This window comes from Strix uralensis, chromosome 1, assembly GCF_047716275.1.
Source record: "Strix uralensis isolate ZFMK-TIS-50842 chromosome 1, bStrUra1, whole genome shotgun sequence".
Lineage (NCBI taxonomy): Eukaryota > Metazoa > Chordata > Aves > Strigiformes > Strigidae > Strix > Strix uralensis.
In genome coordinates, this window is record NC_133972.1 from 32771746 (window position 1) to 32795321 (window position 23576).

A 23576-nucleotide genomic window follows, 5' to 3' on the forward strand; every position below is an offset into this window, starting at 1 on the left:
CCTCCCATATGCAACTGTGTTTGTGGTTTTGGAAGTAACAGAGTGGGTATGAATGGTGATCTAGGTACAGACTAGATGGTGCTGTTAGAGCACTTTCTGCTGTGGGTGACCGAGTAGGGAGAGCAAAAGGGAAATACTCTTATTCTTGATGGCAGATGGAGGGTAAGGGCTTATGCATATCTGTGGATGCTGGCCTCATCTCAAGAAGGGAATATGTAGCAGAAAAAAATGGAACAGTAGAAATACATTATATGCTTTTTATCACCTCTGTAGGCAAAGGCTTCATTTTATACTTGTTTTTGTAGCCTTGTCACTGTCCATATAGTACTGTAGAACAGTGAGTGAATACTGTTAAGTATTGCTCATTACTGCAGCACACTCTCCTCTCTATTCAGGATTTCTGTGCATGGAAGAACATGTTGAAATGAGTACGTAATGGGACAGTATTAATTGTTTTATGGGCTCCCTTGCTGCTTGAAAATTCAGTGACCTAAATAGAAAAAGTATCTTATTTCCATTGGTGATGCTAGAACGTAAGAATTATTGCTAGGGGCAGATTTCACTTGGAGGAATGCTGGGACATGATAGAGCCACATTTCCCCTGACCCTCAGTAAAGCTCAGTAGTCTGAGTACAGTTAATATCCGAGTAATCACTTGATAGAACACCTTGTGCTGTGTGTTAATTCTTTCTGTCTAATAGAAATTCCTGTTCTTAAAACTTCATATGATCTTAAGTATTTCGCAGATATGTTTTCTCTGGTAATAGAGGAGGTCTGGGTGATTTCTCTCCTATTACCACACTTCACTGAGTTTCAGTGAAGACCAGAAGTTATTGTTAGCCCATAGCTATCCTATCATGTGCTCTGATCCTATCTGATCTTGTAAAATCAGACAGCTGCAGTTAACTTAATATTTAGATAGAAGACCTTAAAGGTATAAAAAAAGGAAATTGAAGCAAAAGTTTTGACGATATCTCCTTGCTTCCTGGCATCTCAGGGAACAGTACTTCACTAAATAAATAGAGCCTTGCTGTTCATTGCTTAAAGAACTCTTTGGCTACTGCTTCTGATTCTGTATATCCTTCCCTAGTGACAATGTCTGAGAAAGGACTGCATTCAGAATTCCCATAGCTAGCAGTTCAGTTTCAACATGGAAATTGTCATCTTCACTTAATTTTATACGTGTTCTATGTTTATATGTTGATAGACAATTGCATGTTACGTTATTCCTGGGTTGCAAAAGAACCTGAGACTCTTTAGACTGGAGAGAGGCACTGTGAATAATCAAATCCATTGTCTTAGAAATCTACATCAAGTGCATTTTTAAGTAAATTTGAGCAGAGTAAATCTGAAAATCTGTTGTTGATTGTACTGTGGTTTTCCATTTACAACTGGAATGATTTTGTAGCTCGTTTTGCTGTCCTTTGCAAGATTTTACTCAAGTTGTCTTGTGAGGGTTCTCACTTGACCACCATACTCCTTAGTTTCTGATACTGTCACCTTAAGTTACTCCTGGGTCCTTGTAAGGTACTTTATTAATGTGCTCAGTGAGACTTAGATTTACTTTTTTCTGCTCCATCTTCTGACTCTTCATTAGCCTTCCTTTGAGATACAGATTTAGCATATCTGAGCCAGTGAGGTTGCAGGCTTTTTTATCTAAACCTTTAAATTCTTCTGTCTGTTACTTCACTAATTTATTTCCTTACATTCTCAAAGTTTCCCCTTTTAAAGTTTAGAATGTTGGTTATCAAGGCAGCTTTTGGTTACTCACTCCAACTGACCTTATTTTACATGATCATTTTTGTTTAAATTAATTGTTCAGCTTAAAGGAGGGGATAAGTGAGGGAGGCACCAGGTGTGTAACAATTGTTTTAAAAGAAGAAAATAGTTGGACACAGAGAGTATTAATAGTTGGATAAAGAAAGTAGAACTAAACTGCGGTGAGAAAGATGAAAGGTAGACATTAGAAGAAAGTTCTCTTTGTAAGAAAATCAGAACATAGAGATTGCTTGGGGAAGTCGTTGCTTATGATGTGTTTATTTGGCCTTTTCTTAAGGCCTCCAATGACAGAAGTAAAATCAATCATTCAATTCCTCAAGTGGATTTCAACACCATTTTCTGTGTTTCTTTGCATTGCTATGGATATGTGTGTGTGTCTTTTGGATTGTTTATGGTCAACAAAATCTACTAGCTGAAACATTCAGAGATAACTTGGCTGTCATTATCAAGTGGTTTATTTCTTTCAATCTAGGTACGAGAAGACAATGTTTCCCATAATTGCATTGTTTTAAGTGGTGTATGCTGCTTTGTGCAGTGACACAACTAAAAATTCCACATTCAACTCTGTCTAAAAGGGTCTCCAGCAGACTTTCAGTAACACATCCATAGACGCTTTGCTGTTCGGTTCCAAAGGAAGAATAAACATGGGAAGACACTTGCACATGACAGCAGTTTGTGATATTTCAGTGCATATGTTCATATCGTATCTTGCCCCTACCATCTTTTAACTTAGCATTTTGTGAACACTTCCTATTCTTCAAAGGCAGTGTTTAAAATTTAAAGATGTGGTATGCATGTGCACCCAAGAGTGCTTTTATTTTCTGCAAGTGTCACGTTTGCAATTTTTTGTGTGCATTTGTAGGAACATTTTTCTCCTGCAAAGCTTTCCAATTACCTATGATAAAGTACAGGGGGGAAAAAAAATCATCAAGTAATAATAACGAAAAAACCAGTTTTATAAGTGCATTGACATAGTGCTGTTAAAAATTGAAATTCTCTTATGCATTACTATTAGCCTACTTGAAGGACATCATTACTGGTGAATGACTACGTGTGCGTACTTGGTATGTGTGTCAAATGTATAGTACCAAGTATAGTTGAATAGTTCTACCCTTGTGTTTTATGATAAATTGCTTGTGTTTTATGATAAATTGCTTACAAATATCACTTTACGGAAACTTCCATGAAACGCATGAGCTTTTTAGTGTAATGTCTTCTAATATAATGTGTAAACCTCATAGTAAATACAGCTATTTTCTTTCAAGAAACAAACTTAATTTAAAGAAGCATTGTTTAGGTTTAGACTTGGGCAGGGGAAGAGTTGGGCAAAGGCTTGTAGCTGAAGTTGTGTGCCTGTCATCATCCTCTTGAGAGTGATTATCCTAAAGGCATAACTGTGAGTGAGTGGGCATCGCTGAGTTGTCACAGCTGGAGGAGTGATTAAGAGCAGCTCTTTTGAAAAGCTTGCCATGTCATGCTGACTTGTCACTGCCAGCATCCGTCTTGCAAAAGTGCATAGAAACAATTTAAAGGAGGAAGTAGAGGGGAGAGAATAAAGTAAAAGAATGTCCATTTTTTTGTCAGTTCTGGTGGATTACTGTTACTGGCTGTAAGTAAACACTGGGGTTTTTTTTCTTTTCCAGAGTAAAGATGGGAAAACACCTTTGCACATGACAGCAATCCATGGTAGATTTTCAAGATCTCAAACCATCATTCAGAATGGTAAAAAGGGGGAGGGAGTAGTTTTGTCGTCAGCTTTCCAGTATTACAAATATTTTCCTCCTCCTGTATTGATGTGTGCTGAATTTTTTTTCACACCTAACGTCTAGTAGTAGTTCAGTTGATGGTGGAGCATATCTGCTTTTAAAGTTTGGCAAGCTACACTGAAGAACTGTTTATTTTTCAGAATGCAGGAAAATCTATTGATTTCTCTTCCATTACCCAAGTTGTAGAAAGTGTGTCCCATATGGTTACGTAATAAAAGACTTCTCTCTGTTCTGCTTATTATTAATACTAAATACCTCTGAAAGCTGTACAGAGTTTAAATCCAAAGTAGTCATTTGTGGACAGTTAATTATTAATGTTTAAATTATCATCAGTGCTGTTCTTCTAACGAAAGTATCTGTATGCCTACATATAATCTTACTTAGTAATTGCTTTTTGTTATAGGAGCTGAAATAGACTGTGAAGATAAGAATGGAAATACTCCTTTGCACATAGCAGCTAGATATGGTCATGAGCTATTAATCAACACTCTGATTACGAGTGGTGCTGACACTGCAAAGTAGGTAACTTTACTGACATGAATGCAAACTGAGAGAATTTAGAAATGTATTTATTATGATAACAAGACTAGTATCATTTTTTTAATATTGTCTTCAACTTGAAATAGGAACTACTTTGTATTATTCTGTACTGTACTTTTAACTTGCTACTCAGTACATCGTAGTTTGTACAAAAAGAAAGAGAAGTAGGTTTTCTTCTAATGCATTTGAAGTAAAAGCTCTGAAAATTATAATAGGCTGTTGCACTGACTTAATGCTTCGTGCTGTCTTGTAAGAAAGCATTAAATATGTGAAGTTTTCCTAAGGCTCAGTATTCTAATTAGGTGGTTTGCTGAACCCACCATGCACGTGCACTTTGGCACACAATCATGTTTGTTTTATGTTAATTGTAATGAAACTGTGATACCTGATTATGGTGTATCTTAGGCGGGGTATACATGGGATGTTTCCTCTCCATTTGGCAGCATTAAGTGGATTTTCAGACTGCTGCAGAAAGCTCCTCTCATCAGGTAGGATACTCTTTAAAAATCTTATGACTGCTTTGTACTTCACTTTTTATTCCATAGAATAGCTTTTAATTAAGGCTTAATTTAGTAATACGTAAAAATCTTTATAGTTTACTAGTAGCTTGGGGCCAGTGCTTGTTATTTTTAATGAACAGTCCATAGATAAAGTGAATGCAAACTTTTACAGAAGTAATTTTTTTAAGAAAATAAAATCATCAAAATTGAAATAATGCATCTATAACTTTTTAAATGTTGTGTTTGTGTGTGTGAAGTTGTCCATAGGGGTGGGATGACTGGTTCAGACCATAGTGCAACTTCAAGGGGAAAGACTAACGTTTTCTTAAATGACTTCATGGAGAATCCTTCATGTCCCTTCCATGATGTCTTTAGCTTGACACAGATCCTATCTGTTCCTGTAGCGGGCCCCTAATAGCTCCGAAGACTGTGGACTGCTACATTAAGAAACTTGCTTTGGTGATTTACTGTTATTTAAATGCAACCCAAACTGAGCTTTGCTTTCATTGTTTGATTCCTCCCTGAAGTTGTGGAGGGTTGTAAGGTTATTACTTCCCTTGTCCAGAGTCTGCTCTGGTGTGAATTCTGACCTCTTTGAACCATTGCAATTCTGAGAAAGTAGATTTGTCTGAAGGATTGTGGAAGCTTCAGGAACAGAAGAAGAAGAAACTAAGTGGTTCTACATTATTCTGAAGGCACTTCCATGTTTTTTGAAAAAACAAAAGTGGGTGGCAGAGAGTTGGGGAAAAGGAAGAGTAAGAAATTGCTTCCCCACCTTTGTATTGTCTGCTAGGGAAGCCTGGGAGAAGAACTAAAGGAGTATAACTAAAGTTACCAGCGGTAAGGCTTTTTATTTCACTGTCCTGTCATGGACAAGCTTGCAAGGATTTGCTCCAGTAAAGAACTGTCCTGTACTTGTCTGTGTTTCAATTGGATGCATTCAAAATGAGGAATACTCTGGCTCTTTCTCCTTTCTGCACATGGTGCTGTGCTGGCTGTGCCCTTATTGGAGATTCAGTATGGCAAAGGAATTCCTGCGGAAGACTTGCAAGTGATTTCTGTGACTTTTACATGAGTTGAGCAAACTTGGATGTAAATCCAGCCTGGAGCAGATTAGGACTTGAAGAGTATGTTCAGCCTTCAGACTGAAAAGACTAGATACTGCTAACAGCTTATTAGCTGTGTTAGTACATGCTCTTGGTGTGGGAATCAGTATCTGCAGACAAGCAACCTAGGGATGTGGAAAGGCATCAAACACTACTTTTTAGATTGATAAACTGTCTTGTTTGCTGTATGTTACTGCCTATTTAAATGGGAGAACGTAGTGGTGCATACAAAAACCTGTGTTTTGGGGGATACGGAGTAGGAAAACAGTCTTGAATAGTAGTACTCTTGAATAACACATCCTCTGTTGTTCCCTATTTTTCATTGTTGAACAATTCTTATAAAGGAAAAATAAAATTGCATCCCCAGGCAAAAGTACCAAAACTGGAGATTTAATGATTAAGTTTTGTTACACAAGAGCAAGACTCTTAGGAGACTATAGTAGTTTTCTCAAACCAAAAATTTAACTTTGAAACCTGATTTAAATAGTGGTCTTCATGTCAAAGTATATGGTTAGATGTGGAATTGCACACTTAAAGTTTGTGATCTCAAATTTGAAGTTCCATAGTTTACACATTTTGGGAAGAGAAAACTACAGTGTTTTTTAAAGGGCTCCTCTGTAAGTAATTGCTATTTACAGCCTTCACTCCAGCTTAACAGAGTTCTTTCTCTGGAACTAAAGAGCTGAACTCAAGGATGAAATTTAAGTAGCTTTTGGATTTAGTGATGCTGACATCCCCCTCTTTATAAAAAAAAAAAAAAGTCTCTGCATAACCCTGATAAATTCTAGCATATTCTTAAATTTTCCTATTACCTTCGTACATTTTATATTCATACTAAATTACACAGAAACATTAACAGGCAAATAGATAGGAAAGAATAAAGCCTCTTGCCTAAGTGCAGCTAATTGTCTTTTACCTTATCCCTTTTAGTTTTAATGGAACACTTGTTTTTCAAAATATTACGAATAGCAAGGATGTGTTTCAAATGAAGTGAATATTCAGTGCTTAAGTGCTTTTTTGCAAATAGCTGTTCAGTTTGCTCAGCGAGCATCTCTCTTAAGAGAGTAGATGAGAGCAGTTTTGTGAAAGGTAGTGTTACATAATGATTTTACAAAATACTTGATTTGTAGGTTTTGACATTGACACACCAGATGACTTTGGCAGGACTTGTCTTCATGCAGCTGCAGCTGGAGGGTATGTAAAAAAGCATTCATGCTTTCATATTTAGTGTTCTTTTTTCAATTGCTGATCATTCCTGTTCTTTTTTTATTATTTCCTCTCTGTGCTTTTCCTGCCCTCTCCCTTTGGAATTTCTGTAAACATGAAAATAATTTCAAGATGGATTCTATCTACAAACAATAAAAAGAAATTAAATATTCAGCTCAATAAGTAGTAATTGGAGTACAGTGTCCAAGTATCATTAGCCTTACCTTAGGTTTATGCTTGGGGATGAACTGAATTTTATTTTAAATTCCCATGGATGATGATATAATTTTTAGAATTTACATCATTCAGGGATGGCATGCCCAGCTAACATCATTGTAAGACATGAGGTAGAGAACAGCAACTTTGGGAAATACGTTTTTTCCAAATCCATAAACAAAAGATCAATCTAACTAAATTAAAAGCCATGATTAAATTCCAGAATTTAGGTGGATGAAGCAATCAGAACTACTTGCTCATCACTTGAGTTGTGATCCGTATTGATTATTGTTATTGTATTGTAGGTTATCTATAGCAGCTACTCAAAATTGCCTGGAAGAATTGGGTAATAAATTTCATGATACACTTTGTGGGACACAAGAACTCCATTATATTGATATTTTCATTTTTCTGTTTCAATGTTAAGTAATACTGTTAAGTAGTCATTCTAAGTCAAAAGATACTTGATAGATACATCCTTGTTGCAAATTAAGGTTAAAATGCTATCTTTTCATATAAAAACACATAATTTGAGACACATTCCCTCATTCATCTCCAGTTTAGGAAAGTTACTAAGATAGTGTTTAAACAATAAGCAGTATTGTACATCTATTATGATGGTCATATTGTATTGAAAATGAATTACACTAAAAAGTAAAATATTTATGTTGCAACTTACATTTGGCCTTAAAACATGAACAGCAAAAATTTGCCTCTGCGTTGGAATCTTGGTAGCAAAAAGCACGTGACTTGCAAGTGTTACTGTTTGTTTGCTTTAAAGGATGGAAATTTCTATTGAAATAGGTTAATGTTTATGTGCTTTATGCATGGCATTTGATATCAATAAAATTTCTAAATATGGGATTGAAATTTATATTCATTCTTGATTTGCTCCTGCAATTATGAAATCTGTTTTGCATACAAAAATATATTTATCTAAATTTTCATAGGATAGTTCAGTTCCATTAAAAATAACATATGAGATGTATATGTGTAGCAGCTCCGATATTTGCAGAGGCCAGTATTAAGGAAATAAAATTTGCAATCACAAGTAATACTGCATTAATTTAATAGGAATTTGGAGTGCCTAAATCTTCTGCTAAATACTGGTGCAGACTTCAACAAAAAGGACAGATTTGGGAGGTAAGGCATTCCAGATTTGTATATTGTAAAGGACTGTTAAAAGTATTACAGAAGTAGCATATCGCTATGTGGGCAAGTCTGCATGTTCCAGATTAAATGTTTTTTAAGATGCAGTGTAAATACATAGTAAACTGTGCTTACGCATATATTAGTGAAAGTTGCAAATATTTTGTTTGTTGTGTTTTGTTAAGTAGGTCTTTAGTCTTGTTTTTAAAGACTTTCATATTCAACTTTAATTTTTAATTAATGAATCTTTTTTGCTTATAACATGGATCTAATGATCTTAACTTGTTCTCATACAAGGACATTAGTGATGTTTCCCAAATAATGTATTAGTCAAACCTATAAATCTGTTGCTATGTCTAAGCTTTTTTATTAAAAAAATCCATTATTTTAACTGCTTCACCTTTTTCCTTTCATTATATCCATCCCTTTCTGTTTCCTTGTTCATGCTCTGAACTCTGTTGGACATTAATTTCTATTTTTAGTAGAGGATTATTTAAGTTTAGATGGCATGATCAGTACTTGTGTAAAATCTCACATCACATCATGGAAAATATGATTTTCTGGGATGTGAACAGCAGGAGAAGGACTTGAGGAGAATGTTACAGATGCAAAGTTGTATTTTGCTTCCATTCTTTCCTCAGAAAGGAACAACTATCTGTCACAACTTTTGTCATTGAAAGTTGAGGTTTTTTGTCAGTTTGGTTTTTGGTTTAAGATGCATATTATATAGAGCAATTATTTCAGGGGAAGGAAAAGATTAAAATAGTTTAAAATGGAGAGAAATGGGAAAAAAGTAATTTTAAGGAGAGGGAAGAGGTAGGACACTTTAAAGTGCCTGACTGTCTTCTCAAAATTGAGATATTTATAGTAGCATTCTCTTTTTAAAAATAGAAAATGGAATTCTGAGTCATCTTGGAGCTTTTGAAATTTTATCCGATCTGGTTTATTTAGAGAGGTGTTTATGTATTTGAAGTTGGAATAAATTTCCTCTGAGATTGTATATCAATACTAATATTTCATGGGTTTTTTTATAAGAAGACAAGGTATATTTTTAAAAGTTTTCTTTAACAATACCTCTGCTTTGTTAGTATAGTTAAATAAATAATGCTTGCCTCTCCTAGACAAAATTCTGATCTGTTTGTCAAAAACATCTACTTCTTCGTTGTATTTTTTTGACCTTTAGTTGCTGTGCAGTTCTTAGATTTATCCATATTTTTCCATGTGGCTTGGAATTACTTAACTAAAAATAGTATCTCTAATGTAAGCTTGATTTTCCTCTATATGTTTACACAAGAAGATTCATATAAAGCTTCCCTTAATACAAAGTTTGTGCATATTTTGACTGATAGATTCCCTAGATACTGTTCTGCATTATTAAATGGCCCCTAGAAAATGGCCCCATTTTTTAATATTGTAGTCATGCATTCTTCACCACAAATACTTGTTAAAAAAATGTAAGGAGGATTTAATTTTATTTTGCTTTTTCTGTCTCTATAATATTATTTTGCTGTTATTTACCATTGTACTTTTTATTTAAATGTGTACTAAAGAACTCCACTCCATTATGCTGCTGCCAATTGTAATTATCAGTGCCTGTTTGCCCTTGTGGGTTCTGGAGCTAGTGTGAACGACCTTGATGAGAGGGGTTGTACACCTCTGCACTATGCAGCTGCATCAGACACAGATGGAAAGTAAGTTGCATGCTTTGTACTAAAGCCTTTCTCCTGAGAAACATCTGAGCTGTGAATTTCATGTATGTTCTGCCTTCAGATTTGCCACATGCATTTTTCATATTTTTAAAGATTAAACTTGACAGTGGATTGTTCATTGTATATAAAATATTTTATGCAACAAATTTTTCTGAGAAAAATGAGCAATAGTAAAGTGCATTGTAATTTTTTGGTTATGTCCTATAATGCAGATGTTCTAATTCAGGAATTCATTTGGAATAGTTTTTAATTGCACCTGCTGTGTAGTGGTTGAATAAATATTGTTTGGGGGGATTATTATGACAGTTGTGAGCAGTGAGGTCATTTTGCTTTAAAATCAAATTCTGATAAAGGATGGTGTGTTTTATGGAGGGTTCTTAATGTTGTCCAAAAATCTGTAGTTAGTCAGAAATACACTGTTAAACTAGACTGTGAGTTAGAGTAGGCCTGCATCAGGACAGAAGTTAACTTGACATTTCAATATAAGATGCTTTATCCTTTTGGTGTTTGATTAAACTATTCATGTTTGGCATTACAACTCTATCTCTTTTTAGTGTAAATTTTTGTGAGGTAGTTACGCTTTTATTAATGAAATGCACCCAATTAACTTTCATAAATCCACAAATGTTTCTTGTGTGTGTTTATTTTGTAACTAATGGTTATATTTAGCATAGTTATTTATGACTTAAATGCTTACATGTAAAGCTTATATAGATAGCACAAAATTGATGAGGTTACTTAAGCTCCAGACATTGTATATATATTGAGGAGGCTTGAGAAGATACCACTCGCATGAGCACACACTCACATCCACGGGTCAAAACAAGCTGGTGTGCAGCATTACATTTCAAATGCATACAGTGACATCTTCACTGGAAGAATGCTGCTTAGTGCCATATCATCTTGTTTTAATACATGACTTTTTAGAAGCTGAGGTAGTAATAGGAACAAGGCGGCACGTAATTTACAGATTGGGTTTTGAAGGATAAATAAAGAATACCTTCATGGCCATTTAATACTTAAAGTACATGCCTTTAAGGCCAAATTTCAAAATGAAATTTGCTGCTACTTTTTAAATATACTTTCAATCCCTGCTGGAGTTTGCTGAGACAATTTTACTTTAATTGCCCTCTTATAAGTTGATCTAGGATTAATTTTAGCTTCACAGTTGCTCTGAAAACCTCCAAACTATAATGATTCTTCAGATGACATCGTTTTGCCATCTGTCTTATAAAAGGCACGAGCGAGAATGATGATGGCAGTACAGCAGAGCTTTGGGAGATAACTCAAAGAATCGTCTCCGGAATCCACATGATATTGCCCTTCTGATTAACAGTTGGCTCTCTGGAAGACAGGCTGCGAAGCAGAATGTCCTGAGGAGAAGCTTTTTATATTGATGCAGCAAGATGATTAGTAACAGCTGGAAAACCAGTACTGCTCAGCTCATATTCAAAATAGGAATGAAGCTAAAAATGATTACTGAGTTGGAATATAAAGCCTGGGGAAAAAAAAAAAGTCAGGAAATTATCTATATAGAAATTCCAAAGATATTTCTGTTCATTTTCAGAGTCTTTGTTCAGACATCTTTAAAGACAGATTTTAGGGACAAGGATGTTTTTGTTGAAAATTATTTTCCGGTTTGTTCCTGTTTGGAAGTCTTTCTTTAACAAATCTTTAACAAGTGCTTCTGATCTGGAACAAACATCAGTAAGCCTCATTTTGACAAGACTACAGAGAGAAACATGATCGCAGAATGAGATAAAATAATCAGCATCTTAGAAGAGGAAAAAACCACGCTCTTTCTATGTTAGAATTATTTCATAGACAGTACTCCCGTAAATGAACGGGAAATGAATTTAACTTATCTGGGCTTTCAGGAAGTTTGATTAATCTCCTTTTAAAGAGGCCTGTTGAGAACAGTTAAGTATGCAAAAGATGTAAAATTAATCTCTTTCCTGGATGAGAAGAAACAGCAAAAATAATTACCTATTTTGCATTGGAAAGAATGGGTACTCAAGGATTTTTAGTAGAATTTGCTTTTGTGGTGTATTTAGTGTATTGTGGTTTTTCTGAGCACGCAAATATAGAAAGTACTCAAGTATAAAAATTTAGATAGCCCGGGCCAGTGATATTTAACATTTATTAATGAGCCATGAATGGCAATACAAAATAATTGATTAAAATTAATAAAGTTAGATGATTGGGCAAATAAAATGTAGGGACAGTAATTCTCACTCGATGGGACAGATTGATTTGTCTTTGGGTTCTCAGAAATCTCATCCCATTTCAGTTCAAATAAAAGCATGCAAGCGCAGTTGCCGTTAATGAAATCCAGGCATTTGTTTACTGGGCAAATAAAACCCTAATTAGTTGGTTAAAATCATAGATGTGCTTTACTGGTAGCTTTTTATTAGATACATTGAACTTGTAAAGTTACTTACATCTTGTGTTACATATGTTGTTATTTAAAACTGGAGAATTTTTACCTTTTTCACTACCTACCTAAGTCCTTTTCTCCTTTATGCTGGGCACAAAATGATGAAAGTGAGAGTGCACATTGGTATGGCTCCTGTTCTTCTCAACTCTGTAATAAGACAGAGTACTTTGTAATTAGATGCTTCCTTGTTCATAGTTTTTCCTGCAGCTTTTTGCCCCTTTCATCTTCACTCACCTGGTTTGATAATTTCTGCCTTTGTCTGGAATAGCAAATATCAGGTCTTCAGCAAATCGCCGTTGTTGCACATGAGGTTACTGGGCCCTTGACGCAGTACAGCTGTCTTACTCATGTTGAAATGTGTTTCCATTTCATCACAGCTGGTACTGGATTTCCTTCAGATGATGAACTCTCACTGTTCCATCTGCTGACTTCAGGCCCTTCCTTGAAAGAACTTACAAAGAGTTCTGATGTTGCAGGGTCATGCTGTCTTCCCTCAGGAGATGGCTGCCTTTGTAGGATTTCTGCCTGTATTTCTCGAAGGTTTGAATGTTCTCCAGGGCTTTGAATGATCAAGTTTCTACTCTTAACAGCATTGATCAGAGGTCATGTTAGGATTCCTGCCTCTCAAATCTAAACCTGCCATATCCTACTGCAAGTTTTTCACATGACATCACAGCATAGCCATATCATACAACTACAGATGTTGAAATTTCCTTTAACTTTCTACCAAACAGTTTTCCATGAGATAAATGTGAAGTCAGTGTATCCAACTGGCCTGTTTGTCACTACTGATCTGTGAGAACTTTAGATAAGCTGTGCTAAGGAAGAAAGATTCCAAGCTGGATTTGACATGATAATGATTTTTGGGGTTTTTAACTTCACATGCATTTTAATTAACTGATAAAGGAGAAGTATTTCATAATTCCCAGAGAGAAGGGATCGTGACCTGCTGTACACTTCAGAAAACCAAATGGCTTCACCAGCAAGTTCAGGATCATGATTGGTGACTTTGCAAAATGATGCTGAAATGATAGACAACATAACATTATGAATAAGTAGGGTTATTGGTTGGAATTGTTTAGTGTACATGCATGGAGTCTCTTAAAAACAGAAAATTAAGGAGAGGGAGCTGACTTTAATACCCTATTTTTCGTCCTCCTGGCTGAGTATCAGGGGTTGAAACTGTGCTGATCATGTTCTGCCTTGTACCTTTGTGTAATGAAAGGAATGGTAGGATAGAAGTATGCCAAATCAATAGCAGTGGAAGTCTGGTAGTGGAAGCGTATGTATGTGTGACTCTTGAATACATACCATGAAGAACTCGGCTATTGGTTCACTTCCTTCTGTATTAAGTACAGAAGGATGTACTGATACAGAAAAATGTACAACAATAGTCATCATTTATATTAACAGAGGTAACTGCAGTTTTATTAACTAGGAGGAAAATAGCCATGAAATACTAGTTTTAACCAAGTCAGATAATTCAGAGGATGCAGGACGTCTGCAGAGAAGGATTCTTTCAAATTTTGGGAGCTTTGTGATTGACCTTGATGCTTGGGAGTTAGGTGTTCTCTAGTCCTAGCCAATATTGTACATTAAATCAGTGTTCCTGTGTGCTGTATTCTATTTTCCAGTTGAATTGGAACAATTTATCACTTAGCGTAAAGTTGAAATTCAACATTTAGATACATGGTTACGTATGTCAATTTAAATAGGTGCCTGGAATACTTGCTAAGAAACGATGCCAATCCGGGGATCCGAGACAAACAAGGATACAACGCAGTTCATTATTCAGCTGCTTACGGTCATCGCTTATGTCTTGAATTGGTAAGAAAATGTACTGTAGATGAACGCTGTAACAGCTGCTCTTACAGAGTAGGATGCAGAGGCCAGGGGATTCCTCAGCCTTGGTTCTTCATCTGTAAGCTAGGTCAATAGTGGTTTTCAGCCCCTCTGAGGATAAAACTTGAAGCACTTCCTACTCTTAAAATGAGGCAAGGTGAGGGGCTAAGTTGCTAGATACTGGCTTAAAATGATAATACATTCTGAGATTAAGAGGTAACTGGTTGAGGATGTGGGATATTAGTTTTGTTTCTTAATTTAGAATACACTGCTAATTTTTTTCCTGATGGCTGAAATAAAATAACCACAGATTATCCCACTGAGAAGTCTTAAGAAATTTCACAAATGTCATCTGAAGGAGCAAGTTAAAAAGTAGGGAAAACCTGTAAAGTAGGGGTGCCTTTTAAAATAGTTCATATAGTTACAGTAAGTAACGGCCACATAATAGAATTTTAGATAAAGCCTCAGGTAGATTTTTTTATTAATCCCTTTGCAGAAATATATGTTATTTGATATGCTAATTTTATCTTCTCTGTCTTACACAACTTAGTGTTTTTATACAAATGATACTTCTATATTCAAATGTATTCAAACATGAATTCTGACGGTTTTAATTGCAGATTGCCAGCGAAACGCCTCTAGATGTTGTAAGTGTGTATTATTTCTCACCATTACAGTACTACTGTACAGCAAAAGGGAACATGTAATTTTAAAAATACTGCTATTCAACCATTTCTTTAATGCATAGATGTGGTATTTAATTTTAATTACAATTTGGATTTAATTGCAATTTAAAATTTTAAAATACAAAATTACTTATTAAGCCTTTTTTTCTTAAACATTTGTATGACCATATTATACAAGTGCGATAATTAAAACTCAGTGATCTGAATGTATTTGGTGTTCTTCAAATGCTTTGAATGTTTTAATTTCACTAGTGTACTGAATTAAATATGGTCTTGAAAAAGACCCAGAATTAAAACTTTAGAACACATCTGAAAGTAACAAACAGAAATGTATATACAAAGATAGATATTTTAATCCTATTTTACAATGCTTGTGCCCTTTTTGCGTCTGTTTCTTCTCTTTGGGGGATGTTTGTCTGTTCTGAGAAATCAATCCTGCCTTCTGGCTTTTCATATTGTTTTCTTGCTGACTTTTCACCTAATCTAAATGTTTACTTGTTTGGTGCTGGGGTGTTTTTTCCTACTACAACTATTCTCACATGTCCTTGTCTTCCCTTCGTATGCATTTCATGTATATTATTTCATATGGCTGCTTCAGGAAGAATAATAATTTTAGATTCATTTCTGATTTAATTATTGCATTGTTATGCAAAATTAAACAATTCTGCTTGGGAAATGAATACGGGGTAGGGTTTGCAGTCATTGCAATTCAAACTCTTTAAAAGGTTGAAGGAGATCTGGAGTTCTTAAGGAAACTGTAATCCTGTAGTTTTTTTCCTATTTTTCTTTCTTTCTTTTTCAATCTGTATACTGGAAACTGTAGCAATTATTGCTGCATGTTTTTAAAGGTGAGAGGTTGTTGCACTCATTCTGATTTTCTCTCTGTGCTAAGCTAATGGAAACATCGGGTACTGACATGCTGAATGATTCAGACAACAGAGCACCTATAAGTCCCCTGCATTTAGCTGTAAGTATTTCATTCTTTAGTGATGATACCTCATCTAATTGCAAACAGTTGTTGACATAGGTTTATTCATTCTGGATTTTTAAAAAATAGGTCAATAACAATAAATGAAACACAAAAATATGTACCAATATTCCTGAATGAGCTATACAGGGCAATTTTTGCATTTCACTTGAAACTTGCTTCATGAAACGACTTTCATTTGGAATCTTCTAGTGAAGATTTATGTTATAATTTATACTAATGAAGACTTGTTCTACACATAATGTGACTTTTTTTGTTACCATCATCATTGCTTACCCTCATCATTGTTTAGTATGAGAAATTTTGTCCTTAATACTGTAAGAAAGATTTGCACAAAGAGTAGTGTAGGAGAGAACCTGATGAAACTGTCTATACAAATATACTCAAAATACAGAGTAACCAGCTCAATGTGTAGCTTTCATCTTTTCACTGGACTTTGAGCAATTGAAAAACCACAACGTACTTTCTGAAAGTAGCCCAAGTCTCACGCAGTGTGTGTGTGTGTGTGTATATATATATATATATATATGGCCAAAGTAAAAAGTAATCTGTAATACTGATAAATGAAAGCAGTTAGAAGAGACTGTTCCTGGAAATTAGTTTTGTCTGGGGGCAGAGGTTATGTGTCCATGAGTATACATTTAAAATTTATTATGGAAATTATAAAACCGTAGTTGTAGATGTTTTTCATTACTAACTTCGACACTTTGTCTTGACATACCTACAGAGTATTCTCTCTGCTATTATTCTCTTATCCTTGTATATCTGTTCAGATCTCTTAACTGTTTCATTGCCTAAGTCCCTTCTATTTTACCAGTTATGTTAACTGTATCTATTTGTAATGTGTTCTTTTTACTTACAAATTTTATTGACTGCTTCTTTTCTAAATATTTTGTTAAAAACCTAATAGGAATTAGTTGTTTGCATATGTTCCTCACTTGAAATAATCTGAGGGTGATGTAACTATAACATAAAGCAATGAAATGTGCAGTATTCAAAATGCTGGTCATTAAACAAATTGGAGACAGACTATTTTCTGTAAAGCAGTTTCAGTTGCTGACTGAAAGGATAAAATGGAAAAAAACCACCAACCTTCTTGCTGAAATGGTGAGGTTTTTTAAATTAGTTTGTATTGTAACTACTTACATGCTGCATCAATAGGTCTTTCACTTGTTAAACAAAAATACTATCTTCACAGTTTAATTTATGTAATCCTGGTAAGAAAGGAAAAAAACAAGAAGAGTGGGAAAACTGAAGAATTTTCTTATTCTTGTAGGCCTATCATGGCCACCATCAAGCTCTGGAAGTGTTGGTACAGTCGCTGCTGGACCTTGATGTGAGGAATAACAATGGAAGGACACCACTGGACCTTGCTGCCTTTAAGGGACACGTGGAATGTGTAGATGTGCTCATTAATCAGGGAGCGTCAATCTTGGTGAAAGATTATGTTGTAAAGAGGACCCCAATACATGCTGCAGGTATGTGCTAACTGCTAACCTCTAAAATTTGGGGTTTTGAAGTCGATCATCTTCATGTTTAGAAGTCTCTTATCATCAGTGTTCAAAGAAATATTGTTTAGGAATGGACAATGATTTTTAGGGTATATGCTACGCTGAGAAAGATGTAACAGAGCACTTGTGGGTAGAAACTGGTATTAACCCAATCAATTATTTCAGCTCAAGGAGTGCTGTTCCACACTGCTCTCTGGAAGGGTGCATTGTCCGTTCAACTAGCTAGGCTAACTGTGCTGGCAGGTATCAGTGACATGTTCCTGTTTCTCTCCTTGTCTTTCACCCAGCCCAAACTGCAGCCCCGAATTTAGATATGTGAATTGTGTTGCCTGTCTTGGCAGTAAAATACTTCTAAAAATGGCTGGAGTCTTGGAGAATTTTGTCAGTTTGAGAAGAGACACAAAAACTATACTTTGTTTTTTCTAAGGATTTAAATGACTCCTGAGTGTTTTCAAAGTAACAGCAATCCTTTGCAATATTTTCTCACTGTGTTTTCTAGGAAACTTCTATAAACCTACTTTTCTCAAAGTCTAGCATTCATACTATATTTCTATTTTTTTCCTCTCTTTGAAAATAGGCTTATTTAAATTGACATTTATAGTTATGGTGTTATAGAAATGTTGCAGTAAAAAGAGCATTATGTACAAAACATCGTCATTGTAACCACTTAATTTGTTGTCCATGAGCACAAGCTGTATTCTTCTATTTGATTTAGCTTCTTCCAACTTCTGTTAGGATTTCTGTCAGCTAAAGAATTGTCACTGTTCTTATGTGGACTGAATACAGCAGCTGTATGTCAGAAATAATTTCCCCTCCAACAAGCAATCATTTACCTTTCATGAGTTGCATTTAAATATGATTTCTCAATTTTTTGTTTCTTTTCTTTTTCCTTTTTTTTTAACTGCTTGGTTAATTACTTCTATGCATTACATTTCCTTCCCCTCTTTCTAAATGTGATTTCAGTTATTATTTCATAACTATGCACATGCTACACTTGCTGACAAAATCTGTGTATGATTGGCTAGGTATGTGTTTACCCATGGCTTACAACAAGCAAACATTATGCTAATTACTGTATTTAATTATTCCTTCTTGTGGATGTTGTATAAGCATATATTCTAATTATGGTTAATGTGTGAAACCTCATTTATATGTAAAAAACAAATACCTGTTGACAATTGACAGTTGGAATCAATCACTGTTAATACTACACAGTTGAGAACGCCTGATTTCTAAAATAATTTTCTAGTGTTCATATTTTTTGTTTTTCATTCAGGTTACAATGGTAAAGCTGTACAGTGGGTTCTCATGCTAACAGGCTGAATTTAAGTTACAGCAACGGTAAAGCTCATGCTAACAGGCTGTAGTCTGAGCAGGTTACTGTTCTGTTTGAGCTGTATACTCAAAGGCAATTAGTGTAAAATCTGTATTTTTATGATGTTTTACAGCTACGAATGGTCACTCGGAATGTTTGCGGCTGTTGATAGGAAATGCAGAACCACAGAATGCAGTGGACATTCAAGATGGAAATGGACAGTGAGTTTAAACAATACACACTCTGTTCTTCACAAGTTATTGCATCTTATAAAAAGGAAAAACTAAATACTTTACATTGGTGGTTTTTAATTTATTAGTTTAAAGGGAGATGATATTTGAACTAGGACAAATGCGACTGTGTATTTTGCAATAAACATAATGTTGACAGTGAAAAACGTCCTTGTTCAGCTGGGAGGAAACTAAAATGTGTCTTATTGTCCAGATGCTGAAAAAATGGATTCTAGTAACTTAATCAGGACTTCTGAATTTAGGGGATATTAATCTTTTTTTTCCTTGAATCTAAAAAACAAATACAAGTGGCATTCTTGGAGTGAAGGTAGTGCTAGAGAAGGTCATTGATGTAAATTTTAACCATGTTGTCCAGAAGGATAGTAGTTGTTATATTTCAGCTGAGTGCTAGTCTGTTAAATTTCCGTGTAGATTACACTTTATTTCTCTCTCTCCTAAGGACTCCTCTGATGTTGTCAGTTCTCAATGGGCACACCGACTGCGTTTATTCACTCCTTAACAAAGGAGCAAATGTAGATGCCAAAGATAAGTGGGGAAGGACAGCATTACATAGAGGGGTAAGAGAATATTCCTTTTCTGTCCTTTCCAGTTTTATACATACTAGTTTCAAATACAGACTTAATATGTAGTGTTAATGAATTTCTTGTTATTCTCATCTTGCCATTCTTAGTTTTTAATTGTCTTTTTAGTTGCTTTCAAAAGGCTAGTTTTTGCCCTCCGAATTCTTTTGGACTTCTCGAGTCTCTTCATCTTGCTGTGAAGTGTTGACTGGAGAGGTCCCAGAGCACAGCTTTTTGTTATGGGGTGGAGGTAGTGTTAATGGGAGGAAGAAGAGTGTGATGCATGCCACATGCCAAATACTATTTTTTTTTAATAGTCTCTGGCAGATAAGACAGATAAGAACCCTAGAGATTAGCAGCTCATTCAGTGTTATTCCAACAAATTATTTTATCATCAATATTGTAATACATTGCTATTTTTCCAACAGAATGGCTGTTTCCAGGAATGAAAATGACAACTGTGCTTATTTTGTTATTACTTAATAATGTAAGAAATTGTCTGCAGTTTGCTTCCTTTGGTTACACACCTTGTCTTATATACATGACTATTTAGCAAACTTTCTATTTTCTGTCTTTCTCTCACAGGCAGTTACCGGGCATGAGGAATGTGTGGAAGCCTTGCTTCAACATGGTGCTAAGTCCTTATTACGAGACTGTAGGGGGCGAACCCCTATACACTTGTCAGCTGCATGTGGACATATAGGTGTTCTAGGAGCTCTCCTGCAGTCAGCTACATCTGTGGATGCAGTACCTGCAATAGCAGACAATCACGGCTATACATCACTGCATTGGGCCTGCTATAATGGTAAAATACATTAAAGTTAAAATAGAGGCCTAAATGTATTTGTTGTTATTGAGGTAGAATTTATTACAAAAGCAACATACAAAGTCTGTCTTCCTTCAGTTCATGTTAGTCAGTGTGCCAATATGATGGACATGATATCTTGAGGGAGAATGCAGTAACATCTAATAAATAAGGTGTTTATTTTTGTACTACATTTTTGCTATAAACTGCCTTCTCAGTTTTATGCCTCAAGGAGTCTTTAAAGAAATTCAGCATAGTACCTGTGTATAGAAATGTACTGTGCATCCCAACAAAACAACCTTCACAGGGAGTCTTGGGAGGAATGGTGTCAGATTAAATCTTTTTTTTTTTAAACCTGCTTCAAATCAACCTTGATAGGCTAAAACCTTGAAGCTAAAGTATATAAAAGTGATTCAGTAAGAATTTTTTTCTTTACTAATACTCTTCTTGGATTTGGGGTGAGGGAGGCTTTAAAAGGTAGGAAATTCATTCAGCTCCTTTGCTAAAGATTTGATTCTGTGTGTTCATTTCCAACGTAGTAGAGGTTCTCATTTATTTCACCTCTGAGTCACATGATAGAGAAAGGGTTTAGACTTCATTATACCAATTATTTTTAAGTGAATAGCTAACTGAACTGTCTTCACGGCTGAAGCAACTGGATAATACACTGATGATTTGAACCAAAATAACATCTCTATTGCATTCATAAAATTAAACTCTTAGAGTTTGGTCCATTTTCAGAGTGACCACAGTGTTTGAATAAAACAGAACTAAAGTATGCTTGATTGGTAGAATGAAAATTTGACAGGCCTTGTGAAAATACAAATCTTCAGACATCAGTGAGTGCTGAACTAAGGTTCTCTGCATATGTGCCTTGAAGATCAAACATAGTTACAGTTGCTAGCCACCTGTACAGCATCAAGCTACAGAATTTTGAAAATAATGATTTGATAGGTTGAACATGTTCTTTTTAAGGTTTTGCTATGATTATCGACTTAGTTTTTCTTCGGGCTTAGCAAGACAACAGTGGAACAAAAATAACCCTCAAATGGTGGAGATGTTTTCATGTAGACTAAGTGGTGAACGTACAGAAGAGTTTGAAACGTGGAGGTGTAAAGAACTAAATTAAGTGTTCTGAATTTCTTCAGACAGCATGAGATCCCTTCTAAGGTTACAGTGTTAAATACCAGTTTGATTTTCAGAATTACAAAGAAGTTATAGTTCCTAAATGTAGCCCTATTGAATACAACCAGTGTGTTTTCAAAACTTTCCAATAAAATATTAGTTAATCTAAATCAGATACATATTTTTGTTGTAATCCATAAATAGACCTTTTCCCTTTTTTTAATACTTAACTCTTACATTTGCTTTAGGTCATGACAGTTGTGTAGAGCTCCTCCTGGAACAGGAAGTTTTCCAGAAAATGGAAGGAAATTCTTTCAGTCCGTTGCATTGTGCTGTGTAAGGAAGTGCAAAATTATTCTTCATAGATTTCATTGCTGTATTTAACAAAAGATTTATCATTCTGTAAATAACAGTCTGTTTAATTCGTTATAGGATAAATGACAATGAAGGTGCTGCAGAAATGTTAATTGATACACTAGGTGCTGGTATTGTAAATTCAACAGATTCAAAAGGAAGGTAAGAGTGTAAATGCACAGTGAAAGAATGCTTGTAATGTAATAGAGTGGCTCTGCTAAAAATCATTTGGGGTTTTTTGTATTTGCTACTTATGTTAATTCCCCCTTCCTCCTGTTTTTATTCTTTGAAGAATTTTTTTTTATTCTGTGCTAGAAAGAAATTCTAGGCTTTTAAGAATCCTGTTCTGATTCAATAAACTTGAATTGGCTTTTTATTACATAGACAAGTTTGAGCATGTTTTAAATTGTATCACCTTGTGAGTAGTATTTGATGCATATTTTACTTTTTCTGATTCAAATTGTATCTCTATTATAAACTACATAGAGGGAATTATTTGAACCTTGAAGGTGACTTTCTAAAGGCAGGAGTCACAACTCCAGGAATACTGATTTCAAAGGATCAGCAGGGAGGGGTTGTCCAGTCTTTAGAATCTGCAGGATCACAGTCAGGATGCCCCTGTGAATAAAGTAGAAAGTGTGGCTGAACATGGCCATATTGTCTTTTGATCTGTTGTAGAACTCCTCTTCATGCAGCAGCTTTTACAGATCACGTTGAGTGTCTACAGCTTCTGCTCAGTCACAATGCTCAAGTAAATGCTGTAGATTCTTCTGGGAAAACGCCTTTAATGATGGCTGCAGAAAATGGACAGACGAATACAGTTGGTAAAGAGAAAGCTTTATATATTTCTGCTCTTAGGTTTGTTAGCCTTACTATGGGTAAATTTGCCTTCTAGTTAATGTTCTTGTGGATATATGTTTTCATTTTGCACAAATGTAAGTCATTAAGACTTTAAGGAATATGCTTTTAGTTAATACAAATCTTTATTTCCTCAGAGGTGCTGGTTAGCAGTGCTAAAGCTGATCTGACTTTGCAAGACAGTTCTAAGAACACAGCACTCCATTTGGCTTGCAGCAAGGTGTGTGCTTAGTGTGACTTATCAGTGCTGAGCTTTGTGTTATGCACTGTTTGCAATTGTCAACTTGTTACTTTGAAAAGGCATTCAAGGCAATTTTTAAAGAGTATTTGTTATATGTTTGTTTTGTATTAAGGGTCATGAAACTAGTGCCTTGTTAATACTGGAGAAGATTACGGATAGAAACCTTATCAATGCCACCAATGCAGCCTTGCAAACGTACGTATCAGCAGTGAGTGTGTTTTACAGTGAGTTTTTGGTGTATATCTTGCTCATAAAGTGGAATATTTTTGAGAATTTTTTTCCAAATTGGTTGAATTTTAATTGCTTAATAGGTATCAAGAGTTGAACTGCCTTGAAGTGAAACGGTGTTTTGCTCATACTTAAAATTCTAGTTTTACCTGGGCACAGGGGATAAGTCTTACAGTATTGTGATTCAGGGAATCCTGTGTGGAATTACTGCAATCCACTGAGATTACCTGTAAACCAATATTTTTCTGTTTTATAAATTATCTAATTTTTCAGTTAAAATTCACATCAGTTAACAACTCATTTGAGGTAAACTAAGACTTGCTCTTTAAAGCTAGCTAATAAAAAAACCCTAGCTGAAGTATGCTTTTATTCTTCAGCATGCTTTCTGTTAGCAAAATACACCT

The 23576-nt window shown here is 35.1% G+C and overlaps 1 protein-coding gene across 6 annotated transcripts in view; it reads left to right on the top strand.

Annotated features, from left to right (window-relative positions):
• The window catches only part of ANKRD28 (ankyrin repeat domain 28), a 125223-nt gene that overhangs the window by 92384 nt on the left and 9263 nt on the right, over positions 1-23576 (top strand). For 5 of the 6 annotated variants that reach the window (XM_074861598.1, XM_074861607.1, XM_074861587.1 and 2 more), the window contains 18 exons: positions 3423-3501; positions 3949-4063; positions 4491-4573; positions 6822-6885; positions 8188-8256; positions 9813-9953; positions 14124-14235; positions 14871-14897; positions 15829-15903; positions 17201-17402; positions 18884-18971; positions 19441-19558; positions 20147-20366; positions 21740-21827; positions 21924-22007; positions 22524-22669; positions 22841-22923; positions 23057-23139. In XM_074861598.1, the coding sequence (XP_074717699.1) occupies positions 3423-3501; positions 3949-4063; positions 4491-4573; positions 6822-6885; positions 8188-8256; positions 9813-9953; positions 14124-14235; positions 14871-14897; positions 15829-15903; positions 17201-17402; positions 18884-18971; positions 19441-19558; positions 20147-20366; positions 21740-21827; positions 21924-22007; positions 22524-22669; positions 22841-22923; positions 23057-23139 (1877 nt within the window). Of the gene's footprint in view, positions 1-3422; positions 3502-3948; positions 4064-4490; positions 4574-6821; positions 6886-8187; positions 8257-9812; positions 9954-14123; positions 14236-14870; positions 14898-15828; positions 15904-17200; positions 17403-18883; positions 18972-19440; positions 19559-20146; positions 20367-21739; positions 21828-21904; positions 22008-22523; positions 22670-22840; positions 22924-23056; positions 23140-23576 lie in introns of those variants that run through there. The other variant, XM_074861626.1, reaches the window with a different exon arrangement.